The sequence below is a fragment of the Antechinus flavipes genome, chromosome 1, assembly GCF_016432865.1.
Source record: "Antechinus flavipes isolate AdamAnt ecotype Samford, QLD, Australia chromosome 1, AdamAnt_v2, whole genome shotgun sequence".
NCBI classification, from domain to species: Eukaryota; Metazoa; Chordata; class Mammalia; order Dasyuromorphia; family Dasyuridae; genus Antechinus; species Antechinus flavipes.
The window spans coordinates 597,508,982-597,531,585 of NC_067398.1; the positions used below are offsets into that span (position 1 = coordinate 597,508,982).

The following is a 22,604-nucleotide window of genomic DNA, read 5'->3' on the forward strand; positions in this document are numbered from 1 at the left end:
TAGCAATTTTCTCTCTGAGTAATTTTCTCATGGCCTAAATGTATCTAAGATAGAATCTGAATTTAGACTTTGGAGGTCAAATCTTTACTCATTATGTCTGTTTTCTTATTATTTGTTTAGTAAGTTTTCTCCTTGATTTTATAGAGCTGCTTGTCAGAAATTCAACAAAATCAATGCTAGGATCTACATCCTGTAAGATAAAGATATTTAAGCAATTTTCGGAAGTAATATAAGAAAATTCTTTCAAGTCATTCCCACACAGCTTATTCCAATTTGCATGAATACACAATAATATTGGAAATAGCTTTTTTTTTTCAATCCTAGGAATTATTCTCTGAGGGTAACATACAGACAAACTGGAAGAACTTTTAACTCTTTAAGGGCATTTCAGTATAGCTCTGAAATTGAAACCTAAATTGGGCTGTGGTAAGTGGCCTAAAGCCATGCTACAGACATGTCCCAGACAAGTTATAGATTGTTCCCTCTTCCCAGGGAATAATTTATGTCAGTATGAAGGAATAGAATATTTTACATTTTTTATGCTCAAAGTACAAGATAAAAAGGTCAAACACCATAAGATTATTAATTTCACAAATTTGCATAAATACTGCTAATGTGGACCTTGTCAGAAAACAATATTTTTTCCACAAGAGCCATTTTTCCCCACTAGAAGAGTATTTGTACAAACACAGAATATTCTTACAGATGATTCTTTTTGCTTTGTCAGTGAAAAAAAATCATATTTTTAAGTTTTCCTTTTTATCTGAGTCAGGAGCTGATCAAATTTTATGTGTCTAAGCAATGATGCTTTTGACTTCTTTTTAAAAGTCAACAAGTAACAAGTATTTTGTAAACACTCGCTCTGTGACAAGTATTATGTACATTGGGGATACAAATAGAAGCAAAAGAAAGAATTTATGCCCTTGGAGTACTTGTAAATGTAAAGGGAAAGACATATGTAAAAAGGAATAGAAAAGCAGAGAAAACTGAAGGCCTTGAAAAACTAGGACAAAACAGTTTTTAGTGTGAGAAAGCTGTTGGAATATGGTAGACAAAAATGAGAAGAGGAGTTGAGAAGAAGAGCAGGAGCAGAGAGGAATAAAATGAGCATGTGTGGCCTGTTCTTAAAAATGGAAATCCCAGAGAATCACAACCAACTAAGGGATCTTCCATTATATAAAACCCATAGGGATCGGGGAATCACAAACTAATTGGAAGGTAGCAAATCAGGATTGTTCTTGACTCATAAGAAATGATTATTTTTCTCTTGTGTTTAATAATTAATTATTGAATTAGGGCCAAAGTTTTCTTCTTTTCTACTTGTTCATCTCAAAATCAACCTGTGTGGAAAATCTTACTCTGAAACTTATCCTACCAGGAAAGCTAAGATTAATTAGACAGTAAAGAATTTCTAAGTTTAGGTGAATGGGTGGATTCTTGATCCTTGTATTTGCTCAGACAGATCTGGGAAAATATGAATTTTCCCTTTAGACAGACAGTGATATGGATATTGATAAATATCTTTGACCAATATTCAGCCACTCATGTATCTCAAGACCCTCAGTGGAATAAGCCCACCTCTCTCATAATATTCATTCTCTTATTATTTGTTAAACAGTAAGAGTTGATTTCTACCCTCAGGTGTACCTTATTTTCAAAAGACTTTACAAATATCAAAGGTTTGACAGGTTCTCTTTGTGATGGTTGAGGGGATAGGGAGCCTATTTTGTTGTCTGCTTTCTAGAAATAGTCAATAAAAATGGTTATAATTGCCCAGAAATTCTGTCTCAGAAATTTTCAGTCATCACATATCGTTGTTATTGCCCCTTCCTTTCAGTAGACATAACTCTTAATGACTTCATATGGAGTTTTCCTGGCAAAGATATTAGAGCAGTTAGCCATTTCCTTCTCCAGCCCATTTTACAGCTGAGGAACTAGGACAAACAGGCTGAAATCACTTGTGTAGAGTCACATAGCTAGTATCTGAGACTAGATTTGAACACAAGATGAGTACTCTTGATTGCAGGCCCCACACTCTACCCATTGTACTACCTAGCTGCCCCAAATACAATGAACACATCCATGTTTAAAATTGCCTCTGTTTAGTATTCTTTCTCTAGACATAAATTTAGTTAACAAGAACAATTAACATTTGGAGGAATAGGTGGAGAAATACCTAACAAGATAGGTTGCATACTCTGTGCTGCCCAGGTGATATATAGTCAGTATTTTCATGTATCTTATTCAGAATTAAAGAAGATACATTAAGGGCATATCTGAACCAGCATTTCAAAATTATATTAGTAGATACATTTTGCAGGATAATAATTTTTTGAAGAATAATTCAGAAGATTAAATAATCTGAAGAAGGCGTGCAAATTTTGTATTGTGTCAGAATGTAAAAAAGATACAACGTAAAAAAACAATCCCTGTTGTCTCTAAAATATAAACCCCTATGGCAATAAAAGACACCTACAACCTAGTTCCAGCCTGTTTTGCTAGACACACTCCCTCCTCATCCCATCTCCCCAAATCACTGGCTTTCTTTATAGAGAAGCAAAAGTATCAGTTCCTATGTGAAGGCCTTCCTGATCATCATAGTCATATAAATATTTTAGAGAAAGCAAGGACATATGAAGTATGTATGCATATATGTTTATGTGTGTGTGAATGTAGTAATATAATATAGGTTGTAACATACAGAAACCAAACAGTTTCTGCTCTCAATAAACTTATATTTTGCTGTTGGGAAACATCATGAACATTGATTAGTATATATGTACATATAATAAAGTATATGCATATATTGTCCTTAAGGGCAGGCAATTTTCTTTTTGCCTTCATAGCACCAGTATCTTGCACATAAACAGCATTTAATAAATGCCTATCTAAATGTATTGAAATAAAATAGTTTATTTATTGCCAGAGTTGTTAAGAAAAAATGTATTAAACATTCTCTATGTGTCAACCATTGTACTAATGGCAAGGAGTTCTAGGAAAGAATCTTTTCTCTCAAGGAGCACAAACTCTAATGGGGGAGATGACATGTAAATTAATGTGCCAATAATATATACACATGATTAATTGGAGATAATGGGGAGAGGGGTTGTTAGCATTAAGGGGAACTAAGAAAGGTTTCCTGTAGAATATGAGTTTAGCTAAAAGTTGAAGGAAGCCACAAAAGCCAGGAAGAAGAGAAGAGGAGAGGGAGAATTTCAGATGTGGGGAGCAACCAGTGGCAATGCATAGATTCAGGAGATGAAATGCCTCGTGTGAGGAAGAGCAAAGAAGCCAAATTCAGTGTATTGCTAAAGTCAAGGAGGAAAGTAAGGTATAAGAAACCTTCAAAGATAAAAAAAAGGGGCCAAGTTATGAAGGACTTTAAAAGCCAAAGAGATTTTATATTTGTTTCTGCAAGCAATAGGGAGCCACTGGAAGTATATAAGCAGAGGGGATGATGTGGTCAGACTTGCACTGTAGAAAGATCAATTTGACAGCTAAAGGATAATGTCAGGAAGGATGCACTGGCATGGGGAGAGGCAGTGAGACTAACCACAAGGCTATTACAATATACCAGGTAAGTGATGAGAACCTGCATCAGGTTAGTGAAAGTGTAGGAGGACAAAAGGAGAGAGTTAGGAAGGGGGTGATATTGGGGAGGGAAGATAATTAGTTCAGTTTGGACATGTTAAACTCGAAATGTCCATAGAACTTCATGTTTGAGATGTCCAACAATCAACTGATGTTGTAAGACCGGGGATCAGGAGAAATCATTTTATTTTTCTTCTTTTCTTCAATTGTCTAGATAAATAAACTTGAGAATCATCTTCTTAGGTGCAGAATACTTCATTAAAGCTTTAAAATATGGTATCTATATTTTCTCATTGTTATGTCTGTATTCTGAATATAACATTGGTTCCTTTTTGTTGTAATTAATATAAATTTTTGTTCATATTACACAAGCACAAATTCTTAATATAAAGACTTAGGATATAGAAAAATAACCCAGCAAATAAATCTAAATAGGAAAAATGTGTCATTCATATTACAAATTCTCCTTACTAGTTTAAAACAAGTATTATTTAAAATTTATTAATTTAAAACATAATATTTTATGTTTTATGTTAAATTTTTATTATGTTAAAAATTTATGTTAAATATTTATTTAGTAAGGATAATAATTTATTATGGTGCCAGCTCTTCAGATATTACCATAATTCTTAAGAAGTAAATGTATATTCTTCCTGGGTTTGAATTTATTCCTTGTGTTCAGGATTAATAAATAGGTATGGCATTTACCATGAAATTTCCATAGATCTCATTTACTTCAGGATGGTATTGTGGTTAGAGAGGACCTAGGTTTATGTTCCATCTCTAACCATACGCTTTTGTGACACAGAGCAAATAACTTAATCTCTCAGTGTTCTAGGCAATAATAAATTACAGAGATGACTGCAATGCTTCCCCAGCTGGGAATTCTCAATCTATTGATGAAATGATAGTTGCATCCCTGTCCTTATGACAATGTGTTTCATTTTATTGATTTTTCTGTCTATTAACTTGATAGTGTTGGACAATAATGCTATAATAAGACAGACTTAGTATTTTTAATTCTCAAAGCAGATGATTGATTTTTCTTGCCTTTCAGTCAGTTTCAAAACTTTAATTGAACATTTATTGGGACAATGAAAGAAATATAAAGAATATAATTGAATAAAAAATGATTACTAAGTCTATTGCTGTTAGCCAAATATACTATTTTCATTGATTGAAATATGGTCATTTAATAATTAAAATTCTGAATTTGCAATTTATTCATGATGTAATACCCAATATTTACTGAATCAAAGACAAAATCAAAGCTATCCATAGTTAACCAATCACTACTAGAGTTTAAAATCTACCTGGGAAACCATTAAGCAAACTGCCTTGGTAATTATATTACTCTTAGTAAACCCACAGAGTTACAGTACCAATTGCCTAGTATGAAAGTATTCTATTTCTTAAGGTTCAACTGAACACTCATACTGCATTGCTAGTAGTCTGAATTCTATATACCTCCCCTATATCATTGTCTCTTTCCTTTATCTCCAACCTCCAAGTAAGGATGATATATTACAATAACCATCCAGAGTCATTTGCTCTTCTCATTTGATAATTATATTAATAATTTAATTGGAGCATTTTATGAGAATGAAGGATAAATCTATGTCAATTTGTGAATAGAAAATCAACTTTTTTTGGTTCAAAGTTAATTGGTTCATTTAGGTATTGAGTCCATGAATGTGCCCATGTTAGCAACAGTCAAGAGACTAATGAGCAAGGCAATCATATACTTTCTTTCTAGGGTAATACAATTGAGAAGAAAAAATTTACATGGTTGTAAACTTTTGAAAAATTTTTTAATTGTCATTCCTTTATAAATTGAGTTTGGAGGCATATTCATTTCCTTAATGCTCCCCATGTCATAGTTTTATTACTACACACATTTAGAAACCTGCCACACATTTGTCACTGGAGAGATTTCACTTTGATGTATTAATTGCTTTGGTTGTTTTGAGATCCAAAAATGAAAAATAGCTTTAGTGTCACCTTGAATATTTCTGTTTGTCTTTGAGGATATAAAATATTCTGATACACCAAGGAAACAAGTTGGAAAAAGTAAAACAGTAAATGCTACAAGATAATCATCTTAACATTAGCAGACATGTACATCAATGCTTCATTAACCTTGCCAATTACATACAAGCTTTTTGAAAATATACTGAAAGTGGATTTAAAACCAGAAATCATCTCCCCCACTGCTCCTAGTACTTGCTCTTTCTCTGCCTTTCAATCGGAGCATTTCCATGATACTTCTGGCATAAACATCTCTCAAATTAACACTGATATAGGAGTCAGTGGCTATATTCTTTGTCAATTTCTTCAAGGCTTCACGCTGTCGAATAGCTGCTTCCTTTAGCTTCAGAGTAAAATAGCAGGCAGAAAAGCGATCATTAATAATAGCAATAGGCAAGGCCAAAACAAGTATCCCCGATAGTATACACACAAAGGCCACGATTTTGCCTGTGGTGGTGTCTGGCCTAATGTCACCATAACCCACAGTAGTCATGGATGTTGTTGCCCACCACCATGCACAGGGCACACTTGTGAAGGTTGTGCCTGGCATGCTTTGCTCAGCAAAATATTCCACAGTTGAAAATATTGAAATGCCCACGGAGAGAAATAGGAGGAGCAGACCAACCTCTTCATAACACTGAGTGAGTGTCATTCCTAGTGACCGCAAGCCTGAAATATGAGAAAAAACTGTCAGTCATTTGATTCATTTAATTTTCCTAATCACTATGAACTCATGGAAACTTTGAATGGTAGCTACTCCTTCCCCCCAAAAACATTCAATACATCAAAACTTAGAAGTGTATCCAGATCAATAATTCTTGAAGGGAGAACTCCTAAAAAGGATTTCCTTATGTCTGTCTGAAAAGGTCCTCCACATGAGTTGAGTAGCACATATAAAAGTAGCAATAATAATACCAATTCTATTTATAAGGGACCTTAAGGCTTGAAGGATACTTTAAATATATTTTCTCATTTGAGCTTCAGTGCTGTCCAGGATTCTCTATAATGCCTAGGAATTCCCTGACATAGAAAGGAACTTCCAACAGATGACTTTTCAAAATTTAGATTTTTTTCTCTTATTAAATATCATTTTAGAAAGAGAGAAATTTTAAAACTGGAAGAAATCTCAGTGGTTAACTAGTTCAATCCACACATGAAGATATTCAAACTAAAAACATACTGTAGTGTATGCAATGCTTATGTGATCCTTTGACATCAGCAGCCTATGAATGTTATGTATACCCAAAGACATGCATGACTGTCACATCTACTTATATTTTTTCCTTTTATCTAATCCATGCTTGAATGTTTTTTATAGCCAATGAGGGATATTCCACTTTCTACAAGCCTTCCTGGTGAATATCAAGATAAAAGTGCTCTATTCACTGGAGAAGTGGTCAAGAAAATGGGTAGGGAAGAATTCCCAAACACCAGGCCACCTTAGAAAATGTTAATCTGAGGCTAAATCTTAAAGGAAGTGCAAAAAATCCAATGCCTTAAAAAATTGGCCAAACTGGATAAAAAACTCACTGAAGAAAACAATTACTTTAAGAGTAGAATTGAACAAATGGAAAAAGAGATCCAAAGCTCACTGTAGAAAATAATTCCTTAAAAATTGGAATGGAGCAAGTGGAAGCTAATGACTTTATAAAAAATCAGGAAACCAAAAAAGAAAACCAAAAGAATACAAAAATAGAAGACAATGTGAAATATCTCATTGGAAAAACAACTAACCTGGGAAATAGATTAAGAAGAGATATTAAAGTTATTGTACTACCTGAAAGCTGTGATCAAAAAAAAAATCTATATATCATCTTTTAAGAAATTGTCAAGGAAAACTGCAACCAGAGGATAAATAAAACTTTTGAAAACCCATTGGTCACCTCACCTCCAGAAAGAGATCCCCAAATGAAAACTCCCAGGAATATTAGAGCCAAAGTCCAGAACTCCTAGGTCAAAGAGATAATGTTGTAGGTAACCAGAAAGAAATGATTAAAGTATTGTAGATCCAATACTTGATAAGAAAGATTTAGCAGCTTCTATTTTAAAGGATTAGAAGATTGGAATATGATATTCTGGTGGGTAAAACAGCAGAGATTACACACAAGAATTACCTACCCAGAAAAACTGAGTATAATTCTTTAGAGGGAAAAGTGGACATTCAGTGAAATAAAGGGTTTTCAGGCATTCTTAATAAAAGACCAGAGCTGAATAGGAAATTTTACTTTCAAATACAAGACTCCAAAGAAGTATAAAAAGATACACAAAAAAGGGAACTCATAAGGAAACCAATAGGGTTAAATCATTTACATTAATACCTGGGAAGATTATCCTTGAAATTTATAAGAACTTTCTTATTATTCGGGAAATTAACAGTATATATGGACAGAGAGTGTAAGTGTTAGCTGAAAGTGAAGTGTTAATATCGAAAAAAAAATAAATGTAAGGGGTAAGAGAGGAATGCATTTGGAGAAAGGGAAAGGGAAAGGTAGAATGTGATAAATTATCTCATATAAAAGAGGTGAGAAAAAGCTATTACACTGAAAGAGAAGAAGGGGGAGATGAAAGGGAGTGAGTGAATTTTACTATTATCAGAACTGGCTCAAAAGGGGAATAACATTGGTCATAGAAATCTATCTCATCCTGCAGGATAGTAGGAGTGGAAGGGGATGAGAGAAGAGAGAAATGATGGAAGGGAAAACTGGTTGGGGGAGGGGCTATTCAAAAACAAAACACTTTTGATGAGGTTCAGGGTGAAAGAAGAGAGACAATAGAACAAATAGCAAATATAGTTAAAAGTAATTATGAAAAAATTTGAAGCAAGTTTCTTTGATAAGGGCCTCATTTTTCAAATATATAGAGAAATAATCAAGAAAATTTAAATAAAACATCCATTACCCAATTGATAATTGATCAAAAGATAAGAAGTTTTCAGATGAAGTAATCATAACTATAGCCACATGAAAAATGTTCAAACTTACTATTGATTGGAGAAATGCAAGTTGGTGGTACCACCATACTTAATTGACATACTCAAATAATACATTTGAGGTTTAACTATTTTAGAGTCTACTTAGTAGACTGGTTAATAGGACAGAAAAGCAAAGTTACAAATGTTGGAGGGAGGGAGTGTGGGGAAAATGAGACATTAATGCATTGTTGGTAGAGTTGTGAACTAATTCAACCATTCTGTAGAGCAATTTGTAATTATGCCCCAAACAGCTATAAAACTGTGTGTATCCTTTAACTTAGCAATACCACTGCTGCATCTGTATCCCAAAAGAGATTAAAAAACAAAAAGGGGAAAAAAAGAAAAAGGATCTATATGTACAAAAAACACTTAAAAGTGGCTCTTTTCTGGGAGTAAAGAATTGGAAATTGAGGGGATACCCATCCTTTAAGGAAGGGTTGTATAAATTGTAATGTGTAATTAGGATGCACTACTATTGTGCTTTTAAAAATGATAAGGAGGGTACTCTCAGAAAACCTGGAAAAACTTCCATAAGCTGATGCAAAGTGAAATGTACTATGTAAAAAATAACATCAAGATTGTAAGATGATCAGCTGTGAATGACAATACAATGATCCAAGATAACTCTGAAGGAGTCATGATGAAAAAAGTTATTCATATCCAGATAAAGAACTGATGGACTCTGAATGAAGATCAAAGCATATTTTTTTTCACATACTTTATTCTTTGTTGTATTTTTTCCTTTTGATCTTTTTCTTCTTTCACAACTATAATTTGGAAATATATTTTATAAAATGGAATATGTATAAACTAGATCAAACTGCCTACTAGAAGGTAGGAAGAAGGGAGAGGAGAGAGGGAGAAAAATTTGGAATTCAAAATATTGTAAAACTGAATGCTAAAAATTTCCTTTTAATGTATCTGAGAAAAAAATACTATTATATACAGAAAAAAATTAAATGCCAAGTCAGAAATCAGCCATGTTATATCCTAGTCTGCCATCACTGGTAGAATTTGACTTCTACCTACAGTAAGCCCTAAAGTCCTGCTGAAGTTTCCCTTTAATCAAAAGTTTATACCTTTGAGTTCAGAGCCATGTCTTCTTTTAGCATATGGCAGTGAAAACTCTATTTTTTACTATAGGCATTATGTAGAGTTTCACTGAGGTGCTTCCCTGGGTCATCTTCTTTCCCTTAACTTGCAGCTTCAGGACCATTATCTGAGTGTCTGCTGTGGTAAGTGTTAGTGATGTAGGACTCAAATACCAGGGGTATGAGCCTGTGCCCTAACATCAACGAACTCCTCCTCCTCCTTTAGTCTATGAAGTATTGTCTAAGACTAGAACTAAGTTTTCATGGCTTCACATTGGGAAATCTCATTGAACCTCAAGTTCCAGTAAACAGGAACTCTTGCTCCTCAAAAAAGTACCCTATTGCTGGAGGAATCAGATAACTCATAAAATACATACCCCCAAGCTGGTCCTCTAAACTTAACTCAATGACTCCAATGAGATAGAAAGAACCATCTCCTGAATCAGCTCATTCTATTTTTAATTAGCGCTAATTGTTAGGAAGTTGTTCCTGACATTTAACCTAATTTTTTTTTGCACTTATACTTAAAGCAGAATTACTGCCTTGTAGGGCTAAAAATGTCAAGTTTCTTTCTTCTTTTTGATAACTTCTCAAATATGTAAGCATAAATGAGTTTTCTATAAACATTCCCAGTTTTAATAGTAATGATAATGTGTTATTAAAATTGTTATTATATCTATCTGTACATTTTATCCTTTACAATTATGTTCAGTTGCTCTCATGTGCATGCTCTGCATGCCAAATGATATCATAGCCTTCGGGAACATGGAATATCTGTCATCTAAGTGTGGTTCATGTCAAAGCGGTATGTGGGGTATAAGTTCAGTAAATGCTGGCAACTTTTTACAATATTATGTGTTAGGAATTTTCTTTGCCACTGACTTACTAGTCATTTATAATTTCAGTTCTACCAAAAAAAATTTGGATTAGAATATTTGAATTTCTAGAGCTGACTTAATTCTATGCCCATATCTAAAACAGTGAGCAATTTTTCTTCTATTCTAAGAGGACAGCAAAGAAAGTATAAGCAGTTAGGCATCACTCTAAAGCACTGGACGTGAAATAAGGAAGATCTAAGTTCAAATTCTACCTCACCTACTTACTAGCTGTGTGTCCTGGTTAAAAAACAGGACAATTCTATCCTCGTTATATCACTTAACCTTTCTCATTCTTAATTTCCTCATCTGTAAAAGGGGAATAAAAATAGCACATACCTTAAACGATTATTGTGAGGACAAACAAGTGTACTTTACAAATCTTAAAAAGCACTATATAAATGCTAGCAGTTATTCAAAGGTCCAGACTTCACTTCATTGCTGTGCTGACTTTTCCTATTCATTACATTTGTTTTAAAAAGAAAGAACCTGGTTTTGATGATGTTATAGGATCCTTGGAAGAATCAAAAAATGATGAAAGCTTAATCTCTCAAATGAATCATTTATAGTAAGAAAATCAGTGTCTCAGGAAGCCCACCAGATATTTGGAGGCTAGGGAATAGAGATCTTCTGAAAGCATGAACAAGTTTTTATATCAACGTATACTTTACAACATAAGGACAGAGTTAAGTCTAAGTGGTCCTGATCTGACTCACCAAAGGTTATTTGAAATTAATTCAAGTATTATTTATATTTTCATTACTGTGTAGATTCTGATATTTAAACTCCCCAGATGGACATGAGTTATTAAGAAGCTATTTATTGTTAGAGACCAATGAATAATATATTTGAGGTTTAACTATTTTAGAAGACCTCCTAGGTAGCTTGCAGAGATAGTTAGATTGGAAATACTGTTATTTTTCATAGATGTCAAACCTAGATGGAGCTTTAGAAATCATTTAGTCCAAATCCTCTTCTTTTACAGAGTAGGAAAATTTAGCCAAGAGAAGTCAAATGCATTTTACAAGATCACTCACAATTTGTTGATGGCAAAGTAGGGGCTGATTCAAGTCTAAATTTCCTAACTCTTAGCCCAGTGATTTTTTTTTTTTTACTTTGCACAATTATATTTAATTTTTGCTGAAGGTATCTTAACAATTCTCCAACAAAACAAAACAAAATAAAACAAGTAGATAGCTGAATTAAAGTATCTTAGCTTATTTTGGTAATTAATATTTATGTGAACAGGAACCCTCCCCTAAATGATTTTAATGTACAAGGATGGCAATCTTCATGTAATTTATGAATCCATAAATTACCTCATGTAAGCATGAGGTTGTACTCTTGCATGTAACCTTTCTATGGAGATGATGCTTGTCTAATAATTTAGAAGTTTTGTAGAGAGCTGACAGAGTGGAAATTGCTGTTATTTCCCCTTTTTTCCCTCATTGTTTTCTTTTCAAAAAATGCAGCCTTAACTGTATTTTAAAATCAAAACCCCTGAAGAGTTTATAAATACACTATGAAAGCATCCATTATATGTGTCAAAAAACAAAGACTAGTGCTTTTAAAAGTTGTTAGGAACCCCATTATCAAAGCTACATTATGTGAAACTGAGAAAATACTCTAGAAAGAAAACAATAATAATGAAATTGTCAGAAAAAAGTCCAAATCAATCAGTTTGGTTAAAAAACAGGACAATTCTATCCTACTTCCTTAGGTCCTTTGATATATAGACAAAACTATAGTTTGGTCAATACAGATATAGCTGTAGGAAATAATTTCTTTCCAACTAATTCCTAATTTGTCGCCCTAATTCTTCTTCTTTACTATCTAATTTCTCCTTCTCTCCAATGGAGAAAATTTCAATAACATCTGTTAAGCTCTGAAAGTGTGATTATCTGGTAATTATTCTGGTTAGAAGGGCATTTCTATGTAACAACTCATTCTTATTGATGGACTAAATGAAGTTTTCCTTCTAAGCAAGGTACTCCTTTTCACTCATCAGAAAATATATTGGGAAATGATCATATCTCTTTTATACCAAACCTGGATGCCTGGTATATCCACATATCAGAAATCAGAAGTTTCTTTGCCCCTTTGCCCTCTGTGACCAGAAGAATATTTTGCTAGCTCCATGCTGAGTCCAAAGTAGAGAACTTGCTTAGGCATTCCTATATGTTCACAACCATACTTACTATTTTTACAACTTGATGACATTGGTTTTTTTTTTTTTTTCATTTTCATGATTCTTTTAAACATTTAAACCAAAAGTAGTTTTTAAAAGCATCAATAAAATGTGAATACCTGTTGAATGTCTGCCCAGTTTAAGCATTCGAAGAGCCCTGAGCAGCCTCAAAACCTGCACGATGCGTCCCACATTTTCCAGCTCTTGTGTGGTTTCACTTTCACTTAGGCTCTCCACCAACAGAGTGATATAGAAGGGGAGGATGGCCAAGAGGTCAATGATATTTGCCACCTTCCTTAAGAAGCCACACCTGTTCCTCACACAGAGTAAGCGTAGGGCAAACTCCCCAGTGAACCAAGTAATACATAGGTACTCCAGGGCCTCCAATAGCTGCATGTCCAGCCAGCTTGGCTCAGAAGACATCAGGGCCATGTTGGCAATGGACACGACCACAAAAATGATGGAAATAATTCCAAAGATCCTTGCAGCTGTGGAAGATCCTGGTTTTTCCAAAATGTCCCAGAGCTTCTGTCGGGTAGTAGGGCAGAGTCCTTGAGAAAAATCTTGGTCACTCTCTTGCTGACTTTCCTGGTCTTCAGTATCATCCTTGAAGTCTAAAGTCTCACTCAACTCCTTCCTTTTCAAGTACCTTTCCAAAAGAATAATATGATCTTTAGAACTTTTATTGAAAATTATGACTTTAGTACAAATGACACTTTAAAAAATATGTTCAAGAGCCATAGTAATAGAAATACTATTTGGACTTGGACTTGGAAATCCTGAATCTCAGATCTATCATTTAATAGCCTTGGGTGGATGTATTCAATTGGTAATTAGAAATATGGGGAACCAGAGAATAGGGGTAAAGTTATAAATATAGAAATATATATAATATAGAAATGGGTTTCATTTATAAAGACATGATCACTGACATCATGGAAGTGGATGATACAAATAGGGAAGAGAATATATAGAAAGAATAGCTACAATGACATAACTTTAGGGGTTAGCAATACAAAAAGTTAGGAAGAGAAGAAGGCTGAATAAAAGAGAAACAAAAGCAGTCAGAAAGGAGAACTATGAGAATGAAGTATAATGGAAGCTAAAGGGAAAGAGTACCAAGAAAGAGGATATAGTCAATAGTGTCAAATGCTAGAGAGAGATCAAGGAGAGTAAGAACAGAACAAAGAATATGAGATTTAATTTTACTTACAGTTCTATGTATTATAATGTTCAAAGGGACATTTAGTGATCACCTAATTCAGTGCTGTCAAACTTCAATAGAAATAAGGGTCACTGATCTACACATAAAGATCCCTAAGGCCTGCATATTGATTTAGTTTTGAAATGTATTGTAATCTATATTTTTGGTATTTTTTTCATTTTGTTAAATATTTCTCGATTACATTTTATTGTGGTTTGAGTCTAGGAGTGAAGTGAGCCACATGTAATCTGAAAATCACGTAATCTCCTTTAATCAGTTCAATGCAATAGTTACTAAGCATTCTACAACATAATAAACATCTATACATGTGTATACATGCACACACATATAAAACACACATGTGTATCTATTAGCTATATGTATGTATACAAATGTTTATACATGTTAAATTGGAAATAATCTCCGAGAGAAAACAGTAGCTTTAAGGAGAACCTGGAAAGACTTTTAGAATGTAGGATTTTAGCTGAGACTTAAAGGGAGCCAAGAAAATGTGGAGGTGGAGGTGAGGAGAGAGAGAATTCCAGGCATAGGTGACATCCAGTGAAAATACACAGATGGAGTCGTGAGATGAAGTATCTTGTATAAGGATTGTCAAAGATTGAGAGTCAGTGTATCATAGAATGCATGGAGGGAAGACTAGAAAAGTACAAAGAGGCCAGGATATAAAGGGCTTTAAAAGCCAAAGACAGGATTTTATATTTGATTGTGGAGTTTATAAGGAGCCACTTTAGCTTAATGAATAAGGTATTGGATCCTATGTTCAGTTCTACAGTTTAAGGGGAAAAAATTGCTTTGTAAGCAGAATGGAGGATAGTCTGATGTGATTAGAGTGAAATTCGAAGTGGTGAGATCAACCCCAAAGTTTATTGCAATAGTTCAGAATGGATTGTAATGGGATAGTAGTAATGTCAGAGAAGAGGAGGGGTTACATATGGGAGATTTTGTAAAGAGTACTTGTAAATAGATTCTATGTGAGGAGTGAGAAAGGGTCATTAGCAGAATATGAGACTTAGGTTGTAAACTTGGGTGATTAGGAGGATGGTGTTGCCCTGAATAGAAACAATTAAATTAGGAAGAGAATAAAGTTTGAGGAGAAACAAAAGAGTTCACTTTTGTGCACCTTGGGTTTAAGACATTTATGTGACACTCAGTTGGAGATATTCAGTAGACAGTTGGAGATGTAAGATTGGAAATTATCAGTTTTGAGTAAATGGATTGGAGAATTATCAGCATAGAGATGACAGTTCAGTCCAGGGAAATTGAGATCATCAAGCAAAATAGTATAGAAGGAGAAGAGAAAAGAAAAGGACCCAGCATGGGGGAGCTTAGTGGTTTTAATTGAGATGATGATTTTGAAAAGGTTGATATTTTATTCTGATTTGGGTCTGTTTAGGAGTGATGTGAGCCACATGTGCTCTGAAAGTCATATGTTTGCACTTTTGATCAAATCAATGAAATTAACAATTATTAAGCAATCTACCATGTGATAGATATTAATTGTATATAAACACATCTTTACATATGTACACATGCACACATATATGCATAAACACATATCCATTAATTTATTTGCATGTAAATACATATTTATATATAATAAATTAGAAATAATCTCTGAGAAAAGGAATCTTTAAAGGAATATACTCTCAAGCAGGAGAGCCTGGAGAGAATAGAGCCAGAAAAACCTGGAAAGAAGAAAGTATTAAGAAGAGAATAACTGATTGTACCAAAGATCATAGAAAGATCAAGAAAGATGAAGAGTGAGAAAAAGCCATTAGATTTGGCAATTAAGAGATCATTGGAAAGAGCAGGTTCAATTGAAAATGAGGTCAGAACCTTACATAGTTAAAAAAAAAAAGAGAGGAAAGGAAGTGAAGTCATTATTTGTAGACTAGAAGACCTTCACAAGAAATTCAATAATGAAATGGAAAAGAGATATTGGACTTATTCAAAAACATTCAGTCATGTGTCATCTTGGATGCTGGGAAGGCTTCCTTCTTACCTCTACCCCTTAGAATTTCTACTTTCCTTCAGAGCTCATCTCAAGTGCTATCTCCTTCTTGAAACTTTTTCTGATCCCTTCAGCTGCTAGTACTTTCCATCCCACCTGCTCCCATGAAATTAACTTATTATTAATTTGATAGGATAGTTATTATATGTGTGCGTGTTTTCTCTTTGATCAACTATTGCTCTTTGAGTGAAAGGCCCATTTATTTAAATGTATATATACATATATGTTAACATATATGCATATATATACATACATGAATATACAATCTAATTATATCTATGTATCCCAAGCACTTAGTTCTGTGCCTAGCCCATTGAATGGTCACCTTTACACTATTCTTTTTCTAACACACAAATACACAAAACACACATACACATATGTTTTTCTTTTAAGAAGACATTCAGAAACAAACTAATGTTGTTAAAAAGAAAAGGATTATTTGAATTATTAAAATGAAGTATGAATAATACCATCTTCCCATTCATCCAGGTTCATGACTTTGACTTTTTCCCCTATTGCTCCTCCCATATAGTTATTATCCAACACTGTCAAGTCTACTTTGGTACATCTCTTGTTTTCTTCCCTTCTTTTCTATTCCAGTCTTAATTATCTCAGTCCTGATTTATTTTAGACTATTTTAATTTAGACGATTATAATCTATTAGTATATAACATTATATATTCTACTATAACACCTTGAATATTTGGGTGAGAAAAGATGAAGACCTGACTGTACTAAAGAGGATGTACCAGCATTGGTGAATAGAGGATGGATTTAAATGATATCCTCAACATAGAATCCATTTGTTTTTCCCGTTTCTAGTTAATTGTCTGTACAATCTATCTGTCCTTCACATTCTGACCTTAGTAATTTTCCTAATGTATTGTTCTGATTATGTCATTCTTCCACTCAAAAACCTTCAGTAATTTCTTATTAGTCATCAAATAAAGTAAGATTTCCTGATCTAGATATTCAAAGCCCTCCACAACAGCTTTTCCTGCCCACCTCCCAGTCCTTAAGTGATAAAAGTGATCTCTTTGCTCTTTAATTTTTTTCTGTGGAATTATGTTTGAATCTCTCATCTCATTCCTGCATCTTGTTTCCAATGATTACCTTTGTATCATAGTTATGTGTATACTTTCCCTTACCACCATTAGCTAGTTAGTTCTTTTGGAGTAATATCTGTGAAGGAGCGTTTTGTGACTATCCAGAAGCTAACAATGTGCTTTAAATAGCAGATGCTTAATCAAAATTTGTCAAATGTAATTTAATCATAAATGCATATTTATATCATTTCCATTATGAAGTCTTTCAATAATATTGAAAAATGGCTAGCATAAGTATTATTTCCATATGAAAGAGAAGGAAACTGAGGCTTGGAGAAATTAAATGACTGGTTCATACTTATATAGCTTGGGTTAAAACTAGTGCTGAATCCAGGTCCTCAGATGCTACAGTTAGACGATATAGGCTGATATCTCATGTAAGAAACTCAGTGTGATCCTTAGTTTCCTTATCTCTAACATGGGTTTAAAAATATCATATTCCTCCCAGGCTTGTTGAGAAGATCAAAGGAGACAAAGTAAACGTGTGTGTGTGTGTGTGTGTGTGTGTGTGTGTGTGTGTGTGTAGACAGACTTGAATCTATTATTTCATTTTACCAGGGTATATGATTGGGGATAGATCACTTCACTTTTAATATCATTATCTGTAAAATGGAGTTTAAAAATTGTACTTCCTCTTTCACAGGATTATGATTAATGTATGATTAAGTCCCCAAATATGCAAACAATGTACTATTATTTGCTAAATGGTTATTAAAATCTTTTACTTTTTCATTGTCTAGAAATTGACTTTTCATCTTCCAGATAATTCTGAAATGATCTCTTAGTATTCAGTCTCTCCACCCCAAGTTTTTAATATTCAATTCTTCCCATTTTATTTTTGTTGTTCAGTTTTATTTTTTTTTTTGAATTTCGAATTAGATTCTTCCTATTTTTGAAATAGCACAGTTCAAAATCAGATTTCAAAAAATACAATTACTTGTTGAAGGACTTTCTCTAACCTAGACATGCCTTCTACTTTATGAGTGATCCTAGAATCTAGAGTTGGAAGAAACCTCATGATCCATCAAATGCAGACCTATCATTTTACTGGTGAGGAAACCCAGGCCCGGAGAAGTTACATAACTTGAACACAATTACAGTCTCACAAGTGTAATTCATTTCATCTGACTCCTCCTTCTATTTCTTTAAACTATCTCCCAACTTAAAAGAAACAAGTCAGCAGGACTACACTAATACTATACTTCTCGTTTTGTCCCTGATTGAGACTTTTCTAACCTAAAATGCCTCAGCTATTCTTTTAAATATATTATGAGCCACCCACTAGCCTCTCCTTCTTGGCATCCTTAGGCCCACGCGGGGCGCTTGCCCCATCTCCATAGGATACCTGTCCCTACAGCAGGAATCGATGCTCAGCTCGTCGATGCCCCAGTACTGGATCTCCTGTAGGAAGGAGAGCGCACACAGCTGCTCCATGACGTGCAGCCGGCCAGTACGGTAATAGTGTAGGATGTAGCGGAAAGCTTGGGAACTCCTGTCGAAGAAATATTCATTGTCCACCAAGTTGGCATCGTCGCAGAGCTCCAGGGTGCTGGAGGCGGCGGCCAGAGTACCGGGGTGGCGGCAGGACGCCACTACTACGGCCAACTTCCCCAGCCGCGTGTGTGGGAAACAGGACAATGCTTGCTGGGATAGGACGAAGCGGCTACCTCCCACGTTGACAGTGAAGCTGTCCCCTAGAGCTAGGGGCTCTCCTTCTCCCTCGCTGCAGAATACGCTGGAGTCTAAGGAGAGTAGAGAACCGCTGTTCAGCGGCATTTCATTGGCCGTCCCGGCAGTTGGGGACCGGCAGCGGAAAGGCGCCTCCATCCTTGCCACCTGCTCCTGTGGACATGACAAAGTTTAAGGAGGAGAGCAGGCCCCGGTGGGAGGCGGGGGTTGGGTGGTAGTGGCGCTGAGCGAGCTGAAAGCGAATGCTTTAGGAACCGTCAGGAGGGGAGACAAGCGGCTTCCTGCTCGCTCGGCTTTCCTCTCCACCCACTCTACTTGCTTTCTCTCTTAAGACAAATGCACTCAAACAGGGGGATCTAAGAGTGCCAACCTAGAAGAGGGCAAGAGTCAAAGTGGTCAGAAAGGAGGAGTCAGCCAAAGTAGGCAAATCAGAATGTGGGTAGCATTGTAGGAATGGATTTTTTTTTTTAATCAAGATTTTGTTTGATGCCTAAGTCCGTCCCGTTCCCACGCCCATCTTCCGTGACTGATACCTCCCAACCTACCAGGCAACCGGGAGGACCTGCCTTAAGAGGAGTGACAAACGCGTGTGAATTGGCTCGACATTTCGGGTGGGGTTGGGGACGTGGAGGGAAGTTAAAGGTAGAGGGATGCAGAAAAAGCAAGGATGAGGGTGGTATGGAGGTGGGAATGTGGGACTGCTTTCCTTTCCTTTCAGTACCCTAAATAAAAGGGTAAGCATGGGCCTTTCCTTGAACCCTTTCTAAGTAATAAATTTCTGGTTTGTTCTATTTTGGCTGGTAACGATAGCTTTCTGAAAATTGGAGGGGAGTAGGTTAATGCGATTACCAATTCAATACAATTCTAGCCTACTTTCCCTTTTTTTTTTTTTTTTTTTTTTAAAACCTCTGCTTTCGAAATACCAATAGTGTCATGAGAGCACACTCTCTTTTCACCTAGAAAGCCACTAATAACTTGGGATTTTCAATGAATATCCCGTGCAGTCCCCTTGGACTGGAGGCTTTACTTCTGAGCACTTTTACATTTCCCTTAAAGTTCCTTTTGAATAGGGCAAAGACCGAAAATACTTGCTCTCCGGATAAATGAAGGCAAAAGGATCAGAAAGCTAAGTTGAGTGCCTAAGGCAGTTTAAATAATGTTGATGCCTTAGTAAAAGGCCTCCGCAAAAGGAAAGACTAATTCGGTGCCTGGGAAACTCTGTTGATACCATTCTTGGGGGCTGACCTATAAAAAGAGATATCTCGTTGTGACTTACCGGCGCTCCCGTTAGCTGTTGCTCCACTGCACATCTGGGCTGGGCACAGCAGCTGCAGCTTTGGAGGAAGCTGCTCTGATCTGTTACTGAGACTTCATTCGTCCCTCTTAGCGCCTGTCATGGGTAGAGGACAATGACTTTGATGACCAAGGAGGCGTGGCACAGAGCCCCTGCTTATAAATCGAGCCTTTGCCCTTAAAGCTTCTCTTGCCTACCTCCGCCTTCCAGTTGTTCCGCCTCCAGCCTGGTTTTTGACAGTGCTGTTCTGTGGCTCCCAGCTCTGTAGTCAACCAGCCTTCTAGCACTGAGAGCAGGCAGTGAAAAGTGAACAGGAGGGAAAGGGGGAGGTGTGGAAAGAGGAGGGAACTAAAAGCCTGGAGACACTGACAATTATATTTATCTTGAAGACAGTTAACACTTCAAGTATTAATTTTCATTTCCCTTCTTCTTTACCCCTACAAATGCTCAAGGTAAAAGTTCCCCAATGCAAATAATCATGTTAATCAGGAGTTAGATAATTATATCTCCTGTGTTATGGTCCTGAATCATGTTTTTAATATCTTGCAAAAAATTCATCCTTCTTCATTCTGCAGTGTCACTAAGGTTTTCTGAGAAAGAGAGGATGTCTTTTCTTGTCTTCTTTTTCTCCTAAGTCGTTTTAGATGCTACACAAAAATAAATCTGAGGCAACAAAGTACCATTTCTTTGGCAGAGCTCTAAAGTGGAGGAGGAGGACGTAGGATGAAGTTGTTGGGTTTTTTTCTTCCTGTGAGAATAAATAACCAATTCTAGAAAAAAAAACAACTTTTTGAAATAGTTTGGATTAGGGTTAGTATGAAAGCTAACCATTTATTCAAAATAGTACCAACTCCAATCCCCTCCCTCCCAGATATTTTTACTCATTAAGAATTAAGTCCATGAGGATTCTTCTGTGATAGGAAGAGATATGCCATGTCAAAAGTACACTCATAGTGAGAAGACTACTTTTGACTCTATCCTAAAGATTCTAAAGTGGAGAACTGAAATCTAAGCTGACAAACTATATTAATTGTGATCTATGATATAAAAAACAAAACAAAACAAAAACAAACAAACAAAAAATCATGTCCTAAACAACAAATTAGGATCCAAATTAGTGTTGTTCTCTTCACTGTGGTCACCCACACTTATACCAACAATGCTGATACTGGACAAAACCTTTATTGGAACTTTTCTCTAGGAACTGCTTCCAAGATTGTGATGAAGTTAACTTAAATCACTTCAATGGTGTTAAAACTTCATCTTTTCAAAAACTAGTTTTTGGAAAGTGTCAAAAGCTATTTGGTGACAAATTTGCTTAGTAATGAGTATGGTCAAGTTAAAAATCTTCCTCTGAATTTCCATGTTTTTACCCTTTTTCCCCCCTTTTTAGTGCTGTATATATCTCAATATAGTAAAAACAAAGTATTTATTAAGTACTTCCTATGTGAAAGGTACTATGTATTTGTTCTCTAGGTGAATAATACAAAGAAAACCAAATCTAATAGTCTCTACCAATAAATTACTTAGATTTTACTAGGGAAATGGTGGAAGAATGTGAGGAATACACATAAATTCAAATGTCTATGCACATACATACATGTATAGGATAATTTGTGGGGGAGATAAGAAGGAGATGGGGAGGTGCCAGGAAGAACACTAATAATTTTGGAGATTAGGAAAGACTATTTGTTAGAAATGTCATTTGAGTTATTCTTAAAGGAATTTAAAGTGTCTAAAGAGGGAGACACTGGGAGAGAACACTGGGAGATGAGATGCCATGAATGGTCAACAGAAAGTTAAGCCTGCTTGCTTCTCATGTAGATTACATGAAAAAGAAAATAGCTTAAGTCAGCAAAAGTAGACTGGATCCAAATTGTGAAGGTTTTTGAATGTCAAATGAAGAAACTTGAATTTCGAGCAAAGTATTTTATCTGAGCAGCAATAGAGAATCAAGAAAGCTTCTTGAGTATGAGAGGAACATAGTATCATAGATATGGAATTGGAACAATACCTGGAAGTCACCCAGGCTCTCCTTTTACAGATCAGAAAACTAAGATCCAGAAAATTGAAGATATAATAGAGACAATAAGTAGAAAATCCCAGGCTTGAACTCTAGCAGTCAGATGGTACAGAGAACTAAGCCTGGAATTCCAGAAGAAAGACTTTGAATTTTGCTCAAACATGATAGCTGTCTGAATGTGTAAGTTGTTTATCCTCTTTTAGCTTTAGTTTTATCAGGTGTAAAATAGGAAGAACAATAGTATATTCCTCATAAGAACCCATATATAAAATGAAATATCTGAAAAGCATCTTCTTAGAAAAGTATATAAACATTGGATATTTTTTGGTACTTCACCTTGGTTTGTGAGGATTATTTTGAAAGTTATGTGGAAGATGGGTTGGAAAAGGTAGAGACTGAAAATGGGAATTCAAATAGGACACTATTATAAAAGTGAAATCAAGAGTTGAGGAGTTGAACTTGAATTAGAATAGTTGTGTTGTATGTGAAGAATCTGGGAGATGCAGAAATTT

General features: G+C 35.2%; 1 protein-coding gene across 1 annotated transcript; it reads right to left on the bottom strand.

The window, feature by feature from the left end:
- Positions 1-2,893: 2,893 nt before the first annotated feature.
- Positions 2,894-20,763, bottom strand: KCNV1 (potassium voltage-gated channel modifier subfamily V member 1). Its single transcript, XM_051971001.1, has 5 exons — positions 20,267-20,763; positions 20,052-20,165; positions 18,432-18,928; positions 12,864-13,393; positions 2,894-6,288 (listed from the first exon to the last, which is right to left on the bottom strand). Exons 3-5 carry the CDS (start codon positions 18,911-18,913, stop codon positions 5,777-5,779), a joined length of 1,524 nt encoding a protein of 507 aa, XP_051826961.1. The 5' UTR covers positions 18,914-18,928; positions 20,052-20,165; positions 20,267-20,763; the 3' UTR covers positions 2,894-5,776.
- Between the last annotated feature and the right edge of the window lie 1,841 nt (positions 20,764-22,604).

What these genes read in the sequence shown, in the direction of transcription:
- KCNV1 (XM_051971001.1), bottom strand. Translation starts at nt 18,913, where the DNA reads ATGGAGGCGCCTTTCCGCTGCCGGTCCCCAACTGCCGGGACGGCCAAT. An exon ending in GATTCCTGCTGTAGGGACAG is followed by an intron (nt 13,394 to 18,431) that starts GTATCCTATGGA and finishes TCTTTTGGAAAG; the next exon opens with GTACTTGAAAAGGAAGGAGT. An exon ending in ACTGGGCAGACATTCAACAG is followed by an intron (nt 6,289 to 12,863) that starts GTATTCACATTT and finishes CTCATATTTCAG; the next exon opens with GCTTGCGGTCACTAGGAATG.